This window comes from Oncorhynchus clarkii, chromosome 6, assembly GCF_045791955.1.
Source record: "Oncorhynchus clarkii lewisi isolate Uvic-CL-2024 chromosome 6, UVic_Ocla_1.0, whole genome shotgun sequence".
Lineage (NCBI taxonomy): Eukaryota > Metazoa > Chordata > Actinopteri > Salmoniformes > Salmonidae > Oncorhynchus > Oncorhynchus clarkii.
In genome coordinates, this window is record NC_092152.1 from 6483314 (window position 1) to 6501869 (window position 18556).

General features: G+C 38.6%; 1 protein-coding gene across 1 annotated transcript in view; it reads right to left on the reverse strand.

Annotated features, from left to right (window-relative positions):
• LOC139411885 (mitochondrial ribosomal protein L1) overlaps positions 1–18556 on the reverse strand; it is a 56133-nt gene that overhangs the window by 5186 nt on the left and 32391 nt on the right. Inside the window, exons 4-7 of the mRNA XM_071158634.1 lie at positions 3289–3372; positions 2157–2228; positions 1853–1964; positions 1041–1138 (exon numbers count right to left, since the gene is read on the reverse strand). Coding sequence (XP_071014735.1) covers positions 1041–1138; positions 1853–1964; positions 2157–2228; positions 3289–3372 — 366 coding nt within the window. The remainder of the gene's footprint in view (positions 1–1040; positions 1139–1852; positions 1965–2156; positions 2229–3288; positions 3373–18556) is intronic.

Here is an 18556-nt window from a genome sequence, read left to right on the forward strand (position 1 = left end):
CTTACCGTTCCTACTCTAGTGATGACAGCGTCCTCCAGACTTACCGATCCTACTCTAGTGATGACAGCGTTCCTACTCTAGTGATGACAGCGTTCCTACTCTAGTGATGACAGCGTTCCTACTCTAGTGATGACAGCGTTCCTACTCTAGTGATGACAGCGTTCCTACTCTAGTGATGACAGCGTTCCTACTCTAGTGATGACAGCGTTCCTACTCTAGTGATGACAGCGTTCCTACTCTAGTGATGACAGTGTTCCTTCAGACTTACCGTTCCTACTCTAGTGATGACAGCATTCCTTCAGACTTACCGTTCCTACTCTAGTGATGACAGCGTTCCTACTCTAGTGATGACAGTGTTCCTACTCTAGTGATGACAGCGTTCCTACTCTAGTGATGACAGCATTCCTTCAGACTTACCGTTCCTACTCTAGTGATGACAGCGTTCCTACTCTAGTGATGACAGTGTTCCTTCAGACTTACCGTTCCTACTCTAGTGATGACAGTGTTCCTTCAGACTTACCGTTCCTACTCTAGTGATGACAGCGTTCCTACTCTAGTGATGACAGCGTCCTTCAGACTTACCGTTCCTACTCTAGTGATGACAGCGTCCTTCAGACTTACCGTTCCTACTCTAGTGATGACAGCGTTCCTACTCTAGTGATGACAGCGTCCTTCAGACTTACCGTTCCTACTCTAGTGATGACAGCGTCCTTCAGACTTACCGTTCCTACTCTAGTGATGACAGCGTCCTTCAGACTTACCGTTCCTACTCTAGTGATGACAGCGTCCTTCAGACTTACCGTTCCTACTCTAGTGATGACAGTGTTCCTTCAGACTTACCGTTCCTACTCTAGTGATGACAGTGTTCCTTCAGACTTACCGTTCCTACTCTAGTGATGACAGTGTTCCTTCAGACTTACCGTTCCTACTCTAGTGATGACAGTGTTCCTTCAGACTTACCGTTCCTACTCTAGTGATGACAGTGTTCCTTCAGACTTACCGTTCCTACTCTAGTGATGACAGTGTTCCTTCAGACTTACCGTTCCTACTCTAGTGATGACAGCGTCCTTCTCCACTGCATACTCATGGCCAGTCTTGAACAACTCCAGCATCTTGGGAATGTCGACTCCAACCGACCCTGAAACAGTGAGACAGAGACAGACAGATAGACAGAGAGACAGAGAGAGAGAGAGAGAGAGACAGACAGAGAGAGAGAGAGAGACAGACAGAGAGAGAGAGAAAGACAGACAGAGCACGTGAGAGAGAAAGACAGACAGAGCACGTGAGAGAGACAGACAGAGAGCGAGACAGACAGAGAGAGAAATATGGTTGTCATGTACTCCTAACTTCTACCTCTCTGAGCTTGGTTCCTCTCAAGTAAAGCTGGGGGGCTTAAAAACAGAAAACACCGACCACTTACCACAGGCATTTTGTTGACAGCGTTCATTACGATAAGTACGTTAGCCTATTCTAGAGAAACGCGACGTTTCAAATTAAATACATTTTTGCTAACATGAGTGATATTTAAAGGATGGCTACAACCATCAAACTAGCAGTGGTTCATGGGATAATTAAATAACCGTGGTACAAATGAATGTTAGAAACTAAAATGTATCATTGAAATCGCATCGATTCAGGCAATTTGTTACAGTATGGATTTTTGTTAATATTTCCTCTACGTTTCTTTCTTCCAGGGAATTTCTTTGCCACTGTGCTTCTGATTGCTCTTTGGGGGATCTAAGGCGGGTTATTGTAAAGAGGACTATATATATATATATATATATATATATATATATATATACGCAAATACAATTTGATTGGTTGGTTGATTGGTTACTGGAGTGTGACCTACCTCTCTTGTTCTTCGGGAACTTCTTGCGCAGTTTGTTCTTCAGCGGCAGTAGTTTAGAGATCATGTCTGGGACCGCTACGTAGAAATCTGCATCCACTTCATCATCTAAGATCTACAATCATTAAGGACAACGGGTTGAGACATTAACTAAAACTAATGTGTGTGTAGGGGGTGGGGGGGGGGTGGGGGGGGGGGGTGGCGGGTGGCAGAGAGAGAGAGACACAGAAAGACAGACAGAGAGAGAGAGAGACACACACAGAGACAGAGAAAGACAGACAGAGACACAGAGACTTGTGAAACTCACTTTCTGCACAAGGTCGGCCCCTCCCACAAACGCAGCTCCGTTCTCCTGGGCTACTTTAACTTGATCAGGATTCTGTACAGAAATAGACATAATAGACACGGTTTCATTTATTTACACAGTAATATCGTATGAGCACAATGCATGGGACCTATCCTGACATGGGGGGGGGGGGGGGGATCTATGAAGTAACTCCCAATGACAGTTGATTCGTGATGTGCGCAGGATACAGCTGCTGTAAACGGTACCGTGAAATGCAAGTGTCATGGAACGTTACGTTAAGTGTGTTTATTTTAACTAAGACTTCACCCCCTGTATAATAAATTATAGAGATATAATATGTAATTTAGCAGACTTCACCCCCTGTATAATAAATTAGAGAGATATAATATGTAATTTAGCAGACTTCACCCCCTGCTGAGTATAATAAATTACAGAGATATATGTAATTTAGCAGACTTCACCCCCTGTATAATAAATTATAGAGATATAATATGTAATTTAGCAGACTTCACCCCCTGCTGAGTATAATAAATTACAGAGATATATGTAATTTAGCAGACTTCACCCCCTGTATAATAAATTATAGAGATATAATATGTAATTTAGCAGAATTCACCCCCTGTATAATAAATTATAGAGATATAATATGTAATTTAGCAGACTTCACCCCCTGTATAATAAATTATAGAGATATAATATGTAATTTAGCAGAGGCTTACAGTACAGTGACTGCATACATGTTTTGTTTGCGCAATGCGGGAATTGAACCCACGACCTTGATGTTGCTAGCGATACTTTCTTACTGTGGCACACAGAGGAGCCACATGCTAGTTGACATACAGATCGTGTATTTTCATAAATCACCGCCAGCACTCAGAGGAGCCTCGAAGCCTCTTTTTACTGGAACATGCTAGTTGACATACAGATCGTGTATTTTCATAAATCACCGCCAGCTCAACGAAAAATAATTTCAATAGAATGACAGGTTAAAATGATTATTTTTAAATGACTTAGGAGGAACTCAGCAATGTCCGTCAAGGAAGACACAGCAGATTTATCAATTTAATATTTAGTTAGGACGAAAAAGGGAGATGATCAAGTATAAACAGTAGTTGATAGTCAGATAATCTACCTCTGTGAAAACCGCAACTTTGTTGACTTCTGTCTTGAACGGATGAGGCAAATGAACCGTGCTGACAAAGGGATCCACTTTTTTCTGGAAGAGAAGATTCAAACCAAGCAGGTAAATACTGTACATCTTTGTTCTGCTTCTAACCAAGCAGGTAATACTGTACATCTGTTCTGCTTCTAACCAAGCAGGTAATACTGTTCATCTGTTCTGCTTCTAACCAAGCAGGTAATACTGTACATCTGTTCTGCTTCAAACCAAGCAGGTAATACTGTACATCTGTTCTGCTTCTAACCAAGCAGGTAATACTGTACATCTGTTCTGCTTCTAACCAAGCAGGTAAATACTGTACATCTGTTCTGATTCTAACCAAGCAGGTAATACTGTACATCTGTTCTGCTTCTAACCAAGCAGGTAATACTGTACATCTGTGTTCTGCTTCTAACCAAGCAGGTAATACTGTTCATCTGTTCTGCTTCTAACCAAGCAGGTAATACTGTACATCTTTGTTCTGCTTCTAACCAAGCAGGTAATACTGTACATCTGTTCTGCTTCTAACCAAACAGGTAATACTGTACATCTGTTCTGCTTCTAACCAAACAGGTAATACTGTTCATCTGTTCTGCTTCTAACCAAGCAGGTAATACTGTTCATCTGTTCTGCTTCTAACCAAGCAGGTAATACTGTACATCTTTGTTCTGCTTCTAACCAAGCAGGTAATACTGTACATCTGTTCTGCTTCTAACCAAACAGGTAATACTGTTCATCTGTTCTGCTTCTAACCAAGCAGGTAATACTGTTCATCTGTTCTGCTTCTAACCAAGCAGGTAAATACTGTACATCTGTTCTGCTTCAAACCAAGCAGGTAATACTGTTCATCTGTTCTGCTTCTAACCAAACAGGTAATACTGTTCATCTGTTCTGCTTCTAACCAAACAGGTAATACTGTTCATCTGTTCTGCTTCTAACCAAACAGGTAATACTGTACATATTTGTTCTGCTTCTAACCAAGCAGGTAATACTGTACATCTGTTCTGCTTCTAACCAAGCAGGTAAATACTGTACATCTGTTCTGCTTCTAACCAAGCAGGTAAATACTGTACATCTGTTCTGCTTCAAACCAAGCAGGTAATACTGTACATCTGTTCTGCTTCTAACCAAGCAGGTAAATACTGTACATCTGTTCTGCTTCTAACCAAGCAGGTAAATACTGTACATCTGTTCTGCTTCTAACCAAGCAGGTAATACTGTACATCTGTTCTGCTTCTAACCAAGCAGGTAAATACTGTACATCTCTGTTCTGCTTCTAACCAAGCAGGTAATACTGTACATCTGTTCTGCTTCTAACCAAACAGGTAATACTGTACATCTGTTCTGCTTCTAACCAAACAGGTAATACTGTACATCTGTTCTGCTTCTAACCAAACAGGTAATACTGTACATCTCTGTTCTGCTTCTAACCAAGCAGGTAATACTGTACATCTGTTCTGCTTCTAACCAAACAGGTAAATACTGTACATCTCTGTTCTGCTTCTAACCAAGCAGGTAATACTGTACATCTGTTCTGCTTCAAACCAAGCAGGTAATACTGTTCTGCTTCTAACCAAGCAGGTAATACTGTACATTTGTTCTGCTTCTAACCAAGCAGGTAATACTGTTCATCTGTTCTGCTTCTAACCAAGCAGGTAATACTGTTCTGCTTCTAACCAAGCAGGTAATACTGTTCTGCTTCTAACCAAGCAGGTAATACTGTTCTGCTTCTAACCAAGCAGGTAATACTGTTCTGCTTCAAACCAAGCAGGTAATACTGTTCTGCTTCAAACCAAGCAGGTAATACTGTTCTGCTTCTAACCAAGCAGGTAATACTGTTCTGCTTCTAACCAAGCAGGTAATACTGTTCTGCTTCTAACCAAGCAGGTAATACTGTTCTGCTTCTAACCAAGCAGGTAATACTGTTCTGCTTCTAACCAAGCAGGTAATACTGTTCTGCTTCAAACCAAGCAGGTAATACTGTTCTGCTTCAAACCAAGCAGGTAATACTGTTCTGCTTCAAACCAAGCAGGTAATACTGTTCTGCTTCTAACCAAGCAGGTAATACTGTTCTGCTTCTAACCAAGCAGGTAATACTGTTCTGCTTCAAACCAAGCAGGTAAATACTGTACATCTGTGTTCTGCTTCAAACCAAACAGGTAATACTGTACATCTGTGTTCTGCTTCAAACCAAACAGGTAATACTGTACATCTGTGTTCTGCTTCAAACCAAACAGGTAAATACTGTACATCTGTTCTGCTTCAAACCAAACAGGTAAATACTGTACATCTGTTCTGCTTCAAACCAAACAGGTAAATACTGTACATCTGTTCTGATTCTAACCAAACAGGTAATACTGTACATCTGTTCTGCTTCAAACCAAACAGGTAATACTGTTCATCTGTTCTGCTTCTAACCAAGCAGGTAAATACTGTACATCTGTTCTGCTTCTAACCAAGCAGGTAAATACTGTTCATCTGTTCTGCTTCTAACCAAGCAGGTAAATACTGTACATCTGTTCTGCTTCTAACCAAGCAGGTAAATACTGTTCATCTGTTCTGCTTCTAACCAAACAGGTAATACTGTTCATCTGTTCTGCTTCTAACCAAGCAGGTAAATACTGTACATCTGTTCTGCTTCTAACCAAGCAGGTAAATACTGTTCATCTGTTCTGCTTCTAACCAAGCAGGTAAATACTGTACATCTGTTCTGCTTCTAACCAAGCAGGTAAATACTGTTCATCTGTTCTGCTTCTAACCAAACAGGTAATACTGTTCATCTGTTCTGCTTCTAACCAAGCAGGTAAATACTGTACATCTGTTCTGCTTCTAACCAAGCAGGTAAATACTGTTCATCTGTTCTGCTTCTAACCAAGCAGGTAAATACTGTACATCTGTTCTGCTTCTAACCAAGCAGGTAATACTGTACATCTGTTCTGCTTCTAACCAAACAGGTAATACTGTACATCTGTTCTGCTTCTAACCAAACAGGTAATACTGTACATCTGTTCTGCTTCTAACCAAACAGGTAATACTGTACATCTCTGTTCTGCTTCTAACCAAGCAGGTAACACTGTACATCTGTTCTGCTTCTAACCAAACAGGTAAATACTGTACATCTCTGTTCTGCTTCTAACCAAGCAGGTAATACTGTACATCTGTTCTGCTTCAAACCAAGCAGGTAATACTGTTCTGCTTCTAACCAAGCAGGTAATACTGTACATTTGTTCTGCTTCTAACCAAGCAGGTAATACTGTTCATCTGTTCTGCTTCTAACCAAGCAGGTAATACTGTTCTGCTTCTAACCAAGCAGGTAATACTGTTCTGCTTCTAACCAAGCAGGTAATACTGTTCTGCTTCTAACCAAGCAGGTAATACTGTTCTGCTTCTAACCAAGCAGGTAATACTGTTCTGCTTCTAACCAAGCAGGTAATACTGTTCTGCTTCTAACCAAGCAGGTAATACTGTTCTGCTTCTAACCAAGCAGGTAATACTGTTCTGCTTCTAACCAAGCAGGTAATACTGTTCTGCTTCAAACCAAGCAGGTAATACTGTTCTGCTTCAAACCAAGCAGGTAATACTGTTCTGCTTCAAACCAAGCAGGTAATACTGTTCTGCTTCTAACCAAGCAGGTAATACTGTTCTGCTTCTAACCAAGCAGGTAATACTGTTCTGCTTCTAACCAAGCAGGTAATACTGTTCTGCTTCTAACCAAGCAGGTAATACTGTTCTGCTTCTAACCAAGCAGGTAATACTGTTCTGCTTCAAACCAAGCAGGTAATACTGTTCTGCTTCAAACCAAGCAGGTAATACTGTTCTGCTTCAAACCAAGCAGGTAATACTGTTCTGCTTCTAACCAAGCAGGTAATACTGTTCTGCTTCTAACCAAGCAGGTAATACTGTTCTGCTTCAAACCAAGCAGGTAAATACTGTACATCTGTGTTCTGCTTCAAACCAAACAGGTAATACTGTACATCTGTGTTCTGCTTCAAACCAAACAGGTAATACTGTACATCTGTGTTCTGCTTCAAACCAAACAGGTAAATACTGTACATCTGTTCTGCTTCAAACCAAACAGGTAAATACTGTACATCTGTTCTGCTTCAAACCAAACAGGTAAATACTGTACATCTGTTCTGATTCTAACCAAACAGGTAAATACTGTACATCTGTTCTGATTCTAACCAAACAGGTAAATACTGTACATCTGTTCTGCTTCAAACCAAACAGGTAAATACTGTACATCTGTTCTGCTTCTAACCAAGCAGGTAAATACTGTACATCTGTTCTGCTTCTAACCAAACAGGTAATACTGTACATCTGTTCTGATTCTAACCAAACAGGTAAATACTGTACATCTGTTCTGCTTCAAACCAAACAGGTAATACTGTACATCTGTTCTGCTTCAAACCAAACAGGTAATACTGTACATCTGTTCTGCTTCAAACCAAACAGGTAATACTGTACATCTGTTCTGATTCTAACCAAGCAGGTAAATACTGTACATCTGTTCTGATTCTAACCAAGCAGGTAATACTGTACATCTGTTCTGATTCTAACCAAGCAGGTAATACTGTACATCTGTTCTGATTCTAACCAAACAGGTAATACTGTACATCTGTTCTGCTTCTAACCAAGCAGGTAAATACTGTACATCTGTTCTGCTTCTAACCAAGCAGGTAATACTGTACATCTGTTCTGCTTCTAACCAAACAGGTAATACTGTACATCTGTTCTGCTTCTAACCAAGCAGGTAATACTGTACATCTGTTCTGCTTCTAACCAAACAGGTAATACTGTACATCTGTTCTGCTTCAAACCAAACAGGTAATACTGTACATCTGTTCTGCTTCTAACCAAACAGGTAATACTGTACATCTGTTCTGCTTCTAACCAAGCAGGTAATACTGTACATCTGTTCTGCTTCTAACCAAACAGGTAATACTGTACATCTGTTCTGCTTCTAACCAAACAGGTAATACTGTACATCTGTTCTGCTTCTAACCAAACAGGTAATACTGTACATCTGTTCTGCTTCTAACCAAACAGGTAATACTGTACATCTGTTCTGCTTCTAACCAAACAGGTAATACTGTACATCTGTTCTGCTTCTAACCAAACAGGTAATACTGTACATCTGTTCTGCTTCTAACCAAACAGGTAATACTGTACATCTGTTCTGCTTCTAACCAAACAGGTAATACTGTACATCTGTTCTGCTTCTAACCAAACAGGTAATACTGAACATCTGTTCTGCTTCTAACCAAACAGGTAATACTGTACATCTGTTCTGCTTCAAACCAAACAGGTAAATACTGTACATCTGTTCTGCTTCTAACCAAACAGGTAATACTGTACATCTGTTCTGCTTCAAACCAAACAGGTAATACTGTACATCTGTTCTGCTTCTAACCAAACAGGTAATACTGTACATCTGTTCTGCTTCAAACCAAGCAGGTAATACTGTACATCTGTTCTGCTTCAAACCAAACAGGTAATACTGTACATCTGTTCTGCTTCTAACCAAACAGGTAATACTGTACATCTGTTCTGCTTCAAACCAAACAGGTAATACTGTACATCTGTTCTGCTTCTAACCAAACAGGTAATACTGTACATCTGTTCTGCTTCTAACCAAACAGGTAATACTGTACATCTGTTCTGCTTCTAACCAAACAGGTAATACTGTACATCTGTTCTGCTTCTAACCAAACAGGTAATACTGTACATCTGTTCTGCTTCTAACCAAACAGGTAATACTGTACATCTGTTCTGATTCTAACCAAACAGGTAATACTGTACATCTGTTCTGCTTCTAACCAAACAGGTAATACTGTACATCTGTTCTGCTTCTAACCAAACAGGTAATACTGTACATCTGTTCTGCTTCAAACCAAACAGGTAATACTGTACATCTCTGTTCTGCTTCTAACCAAGCAGGTAATACTGTTCTGCTTCTAACCAAGCAGGTAATACTGTTCTGCTTCTAACCAAGCAGGTAATACTGTTCTGCTTCTAACCAAGCAGGTAATACTGTTCTGCTTCAAACCAAGCAGGTAATACTGTTCTGCTTCAAACCAAGCAGGTAATACTGTTCTGCTTCAAACCAAGCAGGTAATACTGTTCTGCTTCTAACCAAGCAGGTAATACTGTTCTGCTTCTAACCAAGCAGGTAATACTGTTCTGCTTCAAACCAAGCAGGTAAATACTGTACATCTGTGTTCTGCTTCAAACCAAACAGGTAATACTGTACATCTGTGTTCTGCTTCAAACCAAACAGGTAATACTGTACATCTGTGTTCTGCTTCAAACCAAACAGGTAAATACTGTACATCTGTTCTGCTTCAAACCAAACAGGTAAATACTGTACATCTGTTCTGCTTCAAACCAAACAGGTAAATACTGTACATCTGTTCTGATTCTAACCAAACAGGTAAATACTGTACATCTGTTCTGATTCTAACCAAACAGGTAAATACTGTACATCTGTTCTGCTTCAAACCAAACAGGTAAATACTGTACATCTGTTCTGCTTCTAACCAAGCAGGTAAATACTGTACATCTGTTCTGCTTCTAACCAAACAGGTAATACTGTACATCTGTTCTGATTCTAACCAAACAGGTAAATACTGTACATCTGTTCTGCTTCAAACCAAACAGGTAATACTGTACATCTGTTCTGCTTCAAACCAAACAGGTAATACTGTACATCTGTTCTGCTTCAAACCAAACAGGTAATACTGTACATCTGTTCTGATTCTAACCAAGCAGGTAAATACTGTACATCTGTTCTGATTCTAACCAAGCAGGTAATACTGTACATCTGTTCTGATTCTAACCAAGCAGGTAATACTGTACATCTGTTCTGATTCTAACCAAACAGGTAATACTGTACATCTGTTCTGCTTCTAACCAAGCAGGTAAATACTGTACATCTGTTCTGCTTCTAACCAAGCAGGTAATACTGTACATCTGTTCTGCTTCTAACCAAACAGGTAATACTGTACATCTGTTCTGCTTCTAACCAAGCAGGTAATACTGTACATCTGTTCTGCTTCTAACCAAACAGGTAATACTGTACATCTGTTCTGCTTCAAACCAAACAGGTAATACTGTACATCTGTTCTGCTTCTAACCAAACAGGTAATACTGTACATCTGTTCTGCTTCTAACCAAGCAGGTAATACTGTACATCTGTTCTGCTTCTAACCAAACAGGTAATACTGTACATCTGTTCTGCTTCTAACCAAACAGGTAATACTGTACATCTGTTCTGCTTCTAACCAAACAGGTAATACTGTACATCTGTTCTGCTTCTAACCAAACAGGTAATACTGTACATCTGTTCTGCTTCTAACCAAACAGGTAATACTGTACATCTGTTCTGCTTCTAACCAAACAGGTAATACTGTACATCTGTTCTGCTTCTAACCAAACAGGTAATACTGTACATCTGTTCTGCTTCTAACCAAACAGGTAATACTGTACATCTGTTCTGCTTCTAACCAAACAGGTAATACTGTACATCTGTTCTGCTTCTAACCAAACAGGTAATACTGTACATCTGTTCTGCTTCAAACCAAACAGGTAAATACTGTACATCTGTTCTGCTTCTAACCAAACAGGTAATACTGTACATCTGTTCTGCTTCAAACCAAACAGGTAATACTGTACATCTGTTCTGCTTCTAACCAAACAGGTAATACTGTACATCTGTTCTGCTTCAAACCAAGCAGGTAATACTGTACATCTGTTCTGCTTCAAACCAAACAGGTAATACTGTACATCTGTTCTGCTTCTAACCAAACAGGTAATACTGTACATCTGTTCTGCTTCAAACCAAACAGGTAATACTGTACATCTGTTCTGCTTCTAACCAAACAGGTAATACTGTACATCTGTTCTGCTTCTAACCAAACAGGTAATACTGTACATCTGTTCTGCTTCTAACCAAACAGGTAATACTGTACATCTGTTCTGCTTCTAACCAAACAGGTAATACTGTACATCTGTTCTGCTTCTAACCAAACAGGTAATACTGTACATCTGTTCTGATTCTAACCAAACAGGTAATACTGTACATCTGTTCTGCTTCTAACCAAACAGGTAATACTGTACATCTGTTCTGCTTCTAACCAAACAGGTAATACTGTACATCTGTTCTGCTTCAAACCAAACAGGTAATACTGTACATCTGTTCTGCTTCAAACCAAGCAGGTAATACTGTACATCTGTTCTGATTCTAACCAAACAGGTAATACTGTACATCTGTTCTGATTCTAACCAAACAGGTAATACTGTACATCTGTTCTGATTCTAACCAAACAGGTAAATACTGTACATCTGTTCTGATTCTAACCAAACAGGTAATACTGTACATCTGTTCTGATTCTAACCAAACAGGTAATACTGTACATCTGTTCTGCTTCTAACCAAACAGGTAATACTGTACATCTGTTCTGATTCAAACCAAGCAGGTAATACTGTACATCTGTTCTGATTCAAACCAAGCAGGTAAATACTGTACATCTGTTCTGATTCTAACCAAGCAGGTAATACTGTACATCTGTTCTGATTCAAACCAAGCAGGTAATACTGTACATCTGTTCTGATTCAAACCAAGCAGGTAATACTGTACATCTGTTCTGATTCAAACCAAGCAGGTAAATACTGTACATCTGTTCTGATTCTAACCAAGCAGGTAATACTGTACATCTGTTCTGATTCAAACCAAGCAGGTAATACTGTACATCTGTTCTGATTCAAACCAAGCAGGTAATACTGTACATCTGTTCTGATTCAAACCAAGCAGGTAAATACTGTACATCTGTTCTGATTCTAACCAAGCAGGTAATACTGTACATCTGTTCTGATTCAAACCAAGCAGGTAATACTGTACATCTGTTCTGATTCAAACCAAGCAGGTAATACTGTACATCTGTTCTGATTCAAACCAAGCAGGTAATACTGTACATCTGTTCTGATTCAAACCAAGCAGGTAATACTGTACATCTGTTCTGATTCAAACCAAGCAGGTAAATACTGTACATCTGTTCTGATTCTAACCAAGCAGGTAATACTGTACATCTGTTCTGATTCAAACCAAGCAGGTAATACTGTACATCTGTTCTGATTCAAACCAAGCAGGTAATACTGTACATCTGTTCTGATTCAAACCAAGCAGGTAATACTGTACATCTGTTCTGATTCAAACCAAACAGGTAAATACTGTACATCTGTTCTGATTCTAACCAAACAGGTAATACTGTACATCTGTTCTGATTCAAACCAAGCAGGTAATACTGTACATCTGTTCTGATTCAAACCAAGCAGGTAAATACTGTACATCTGTTCTGATTCTAACCAAGCAGGTAATACTGTACATCTGTTCTGATTCAAACCAAGCAGGTAATACTGTACATCTGTTCTGATTCTAACCAAACAGGTAATACTGTTCATCTGTTCTGCTTCTAACCAAACAGGTAATACTGTACATCTGTTCTGATTCTAACCAAACAGGTAATACTGTACATCTGTTCTGCTTCTAACCAAACAGGTAATACTGTTCTGCTTCTAACCAAACAGGTAATACTGTACATCTGTTCTGCTTCTAACCAAACAGGTAATACTGTTCATCTGTTCTGCTTCTAACCAAACAGGTAATACTGTACATCTGTTCTGCTTCTAACCAAACAGGTAATACTGTACATCTGTTCTGCTTCTAACCAAACAGGTAATACTGTACATCTGTTCTGCTTCTAACCAAACAGGTAATACTGTACATCTGTTCTGCTTCTAACCAAACAGGTAATACTGTACATCTGTTCTGCTTCTAACCAAACAGGTAATACTGTACATCTGTTCTGCTTCAAACCAAACAGGTAATACTGTACATCTGTTCTGCTTCAAACCAAGCAGGTAATACTGTACATCTGTTCTGATTCTAACCAAACAGGTAATACTGTACATCTGTTCTGATTCTAACCAAACAGGTAATACTGTACATCTGTTCTGATTCTAACCAAACAGGTAAATACTGTACATCTGTTCTGATTCTAACCAAACAGGTAATACTGTACATCTGTTCTGATTCTAACCAAACAGGTAATACTGTACATCTGTTCTGCTTCTAACCAAACAGGTAATACTGTACATCTGTTCTGATTCAAACCAAGCAGGTAATACTGTACATCTGTTCTGATTCAAACCAAGCAGGTAAATACTGTACATCTGTTCTGATTCTAACCAAGCAGGTAATACTGTACATCTGTTCTGATTCAAACCAAGCAGGTAATACTGTACATCTGTTCTGATTCAAACCAAGCAGGTAATACTGTACATCTGTTCTGATTCAAACCAAGCAGGTAAATACTGTACATCTGTTCTGATTCTAACCAAGCAGGTAATACTGTACATCTGTTCTGATTCAAACCAAGCAGGTAATACTGTACATCTGTTCTGATTCAAACCAAGCAGGTAATACTGTACATCTGTTCTGATTCAAACCAAGCAGGTAAATACTGTACATCTGTTCTGATTCTAACCAAGCAGGTAATACTGTACATCTGTTCTGATTCAAACCAAGCAGGTAATACTGTACATCTGTTCTGATTCAAACCAAGCAGGTAATACTGTACATCTGTTCTGATTCAAACCAAGCAGGTAATACTGTACATCTGTTCTGATTCAAACCAAGCAGGTAATACTGTACATCTGTTCTGATTCAAACCAAGCAGGTAAATACTGTACATCTGTTCTGATTCTAACCAAGCAGGTAATACTGTACATCTGTTCTGATTCAAACCAAGCAGGTAATACTGTACATCTGTTCTGATTCAAACCAAGCAGGTAATACTGTACATCTGTTCTGATTCAAACCAAGCAGGTAATACTGTACATCTGTTCTGATTCAAACCAAACAGGTAAATACTGTACATCTGTTCTGATTCTAACCAAACAGGTAATACTGTACATCTGTTCTGATTCAAACCAAGCAGGTAATACTGTACATCTGTTCTGATTCAAACCAAGCAGGTAAATACTGTACATCTGTTCTGATTCTAACCAAGCAGGTAATACTGTACATCTGTTCTGATTCAAACCAAGCAGGTAATACTGTACATCTGTTCTGATTCTAACCAAACAGGTAATACTGTTCATCTGTTCTGCTTCTAACCAAACAGGTAATACTGTACATCTGTTCTGATTCTAACCAAACAGGTAATACTGTACATCTGTTCTGCTTCTAACCAAACAGGTAATACTGTTCTGCTTCTAACCAAACAGGTAATACTGTACATCTGTTCTGCTTCTAACCAAACAGGTAATACTGTTCATCTGTTCTGCTTCTAACCAAACAGGTAATACTGTACATCTGTTCTGCTTCTAACCAAACAGGTAATACTGTACATCTGTTCTGCTTCTAACCAAACAGGTAATACTGTACATCTGTTCTGCTTCTAACCAAACAGGTAATACTGTACATCTGTTCTGATTCTAACCAAACAGGTAATACTGTACATCTGTTCTGCTTCTAACCAAACAGGTAATACTGTACATCTGTTCTGATTCTAACCAAACAGGTAATACTGTACATCTGTTCTGCTTCTAACCAAACAGGTAATACTGTACATCTGTTCTGATTCTAACCAAACAGGTAATACTGTACATCTGTTCTGCTTCTAACCAAACAGGTAATACTGTACATCTGTTCTGATTCTAACCAAACAGGTAATACTGTACATCTGTTCTGATTCTAACCAAACAGGTAATACTGTACATCTGTTCTGATTCTAACCAAACAGGTAATACTGTACATCTGTTCTGCTTCTAACCAAACAGGTAATACTGTACATCTGTTCTGATTCTAACCAAACAGGTAATACTGTACATCTGTTCTGCTTCTAACCAAACAGGTAATACTGTACATCTGTTCTGCTTCTAACCAAACAGGTAATACTGTACATCTGTTCTGCTTCTAACCAAACAGGTAATACTGTACATCTGTTCTGATTCTAACCAAACAGGTAATACTGTACATCTGTTCTGCTTCTAACCAAACAGGTAATACTGTACATCTGTTCTGCTTCTAACCAAACAGGTAATACTGTACATCTGTTCTGCTTCTAACCAAACAGGTAATACTGTACATCTGTTCTGCTTCTAACCAAACAGGTAATACTGTACATCTGTTCTGATTCTAACCAAACAGGTAAATACTGTACATCTGTTCTGATTCTAACCAAACAGGTAATACTGTACATCTGTTCTGATTCTAACCAAACAGGTAATACTGTTCATCTGTTCTGATTCTAACCAAACAGGTAATACTGTACATCTGTTCTGATTCTAACCAAACAGGTAATACTGTACATCTGTTCTGCTTCTAACCAAACAGGTAATACTGTACATCTGTTCTGCTTCTAACCAAACAGGTAATACTGTACATCTGTTCTGCTTCTAACCAAACAGGTAATACTGTACATCTGTTCTGCTTCTAACCAAACAGGTAATACTGTTCTGATTCTAACCAAACAGGTAATACTGTTCTGATTCTAACCAAACAGGTAATACTGTTCTGATTCTAACCAAACAGGTAATACTGTTCTGATTCTAACCAAACAGGTAATACTGTTCTGATTCTAACCAAACAGGTAATACTGTTCTGATTCTAACCAAACAGGTAAATACTGTTCTGATTCTAACCAAACAGGTAATACTGTACATCTGTTCTGATTCTAACCAAACAGGTAATACTGTACATCTGTTCTGCTTCTAACCAAACAGGTAATACTGTACATCTGTTCTGATTCTAACCAAACAGGTAATACTGTACATCTGTTCTGATTCTAACCAAACAGGTAATACTGTACATCTGTTCTGATTCTAACCAAACAGGTAATACTGTACATCTGTTCTGCTTCTAACCAAACAGGTAATACTGTACATCTGTTCTGATTCTAACCAAACAGGTAATACTGTACATCTGTTCTGCTTCTAACCAAACAGGTAATACTGTACATCTGTTCTGCTTCTAACCAAACAGGTAATACTGTACATCTGTTCTGCTTCTAACCAAACAGGTAATACTGTACATCTGTTCTGATTCTAACCAAACAGGTAATACTGTACATCTGTTCTGCTTCTAACCAAACAGGTAATACTGTACATCTGTTCTGCTTCTAACCAAACAGGTAATACTGTACATCTGTTCTGCTTCTAACCAAACAGGTAATACTGTACATCTGTTCTGCTTCTAACCAAACAGGTAATACTGTACATCTGTTCTGATTCTAACCAAACAGGTAAATACTGTACATCTGTTCTGATTCTAACCAAACAGGTAATACTGTACATCTGTTCTGATTCTAACCAAACAGGTAATACTGTTCATCTGTTCTGATTCTAACCAAACAGGTAATACTGTACATCTGTTCTGATTCTAACCAAACAGGTAATACTGTACATCTGTTCTGCTTCTAACCAAACAGGTAATACTGTACATCTGTTCTGCTTCTAACCAAACAGGTAATACTGTACATCTGTTCTGCTTCTAACCAAACAGGTAATACTGTACATCTGTTCTGCTTCTAACCAAACAGGTAATACTGTTCTGATTCTAACCAAACAGGTAATACTGTTCTGATTCTAACCAAACAGGTAATACTGTTCTGATTCTAACCAAACAGGTAATACTGTTCTGATTCTAACCAAACAGGTAATACTGTTCTGATTCTAACCAAACAGGTGATACTGTTCTGATTCTAACCAAACAGGTAAATACTGTTCTGATTCTAACCAAACAGGTAATACTGTACATCTGTTCTGATTCTAACCAAACAGGTAATACTGTACATCTGTTCTGCTTCTAACCAAACAGGTAATACTGTACATCTGTTCTGATTCTAACCAAACAGGTAATACTGTACATCTGTTCTGATTCTAACCAAACAGGTAATACTGTACATCTGTTCTGCTTCTAACCAAACAGGTAATACTGTTCTGATTCTAACCAAACAGGTAATACTGTTCTGATTCTAACCAAACAGGTAATACTGTTCTGATTCTAACCAAACAGGTAATACTGTTCTGATTCTAACCAAACAGGTAATACTGTTCTGATTCTAACCAAACAGGTAAATACTGTTCTGATTCTAACCAAACAGGTAATACTGTACATCTGTTCTGATTCTAACCAAACAGGTAATACTGTACATCTGTTCTGATTCTAACCAAACAGGTAATACTGTACATCTGTTCTGCTTCTAACCAAACAGGTAATACTGTTCTGATTCTAACCAAACAGGTAATACTGTTCTGATTCTAACCAAACAGGTAAATACTGTTCTGATTCTAACCAAACAGGTAAATACTGTTCTGATTCTAACCAAACAGGTAATACTGTACATCTGTTCTGATTCTAACCAAACAGGTAATACTGTACATCTGTTCTGATTCTAACCAAACAGGTAATACTGTACATCTCTGTTCTGCTTCTAACCAAACAGGTAATACTGTACATCTGTTCTGCTTCTAACCAAGCAGGTAATACTGTACATCTGTTCTGCTTCTAACCAAACAGGTAATACTGTACATCTGTTCTGATTCTAACCAAACAGGTAATACTGTACATCTGTTCTGCTTCTAACCAAACAGGTAATACTGTACATCTGTGTTCTGATTCTAACCAAACAGGTAATACTGTTCTGATTCTAACCAAGCAGGTAATACTGTACATCTGTGTTCTGATTCTAACCAAACAGGTAATACTGTACATCTGTTCTGATTCTAACCAAACAGGTAATACTGTACATCTGTTCTGATTCTAACCAAACAGGTAATACTGTACATCTGTTCTGATTCTAACCAAACAGGTAATACTGTACATCTGTTCTGATTCTAACCAAACAGGTAATACTGTACATCTGTTCTGATTCTAACCAAGCAGGTAATACTGTACATCTGTTCTGATTCTAACCAAACAGGTAATACTGTACATCTGTTCTGATTCTAACCAAGCAGGTAATACTGTACATCTGTTCTGATTCTAACCAAACAGGTAATACTGTACATCTGTTCTGATTCTAACCAAACAGGTAAATACTGTACATCTGTTCTGCTTCTAACCAAACAGGTAATACTGTACATCTGTTCTGATTCTAACCAAACAGGTAAATACTGTACATCTGTTCTGCTTCTAACCAAACAGGTAAATACTGTACATCTGTTCTGATTCTAACCA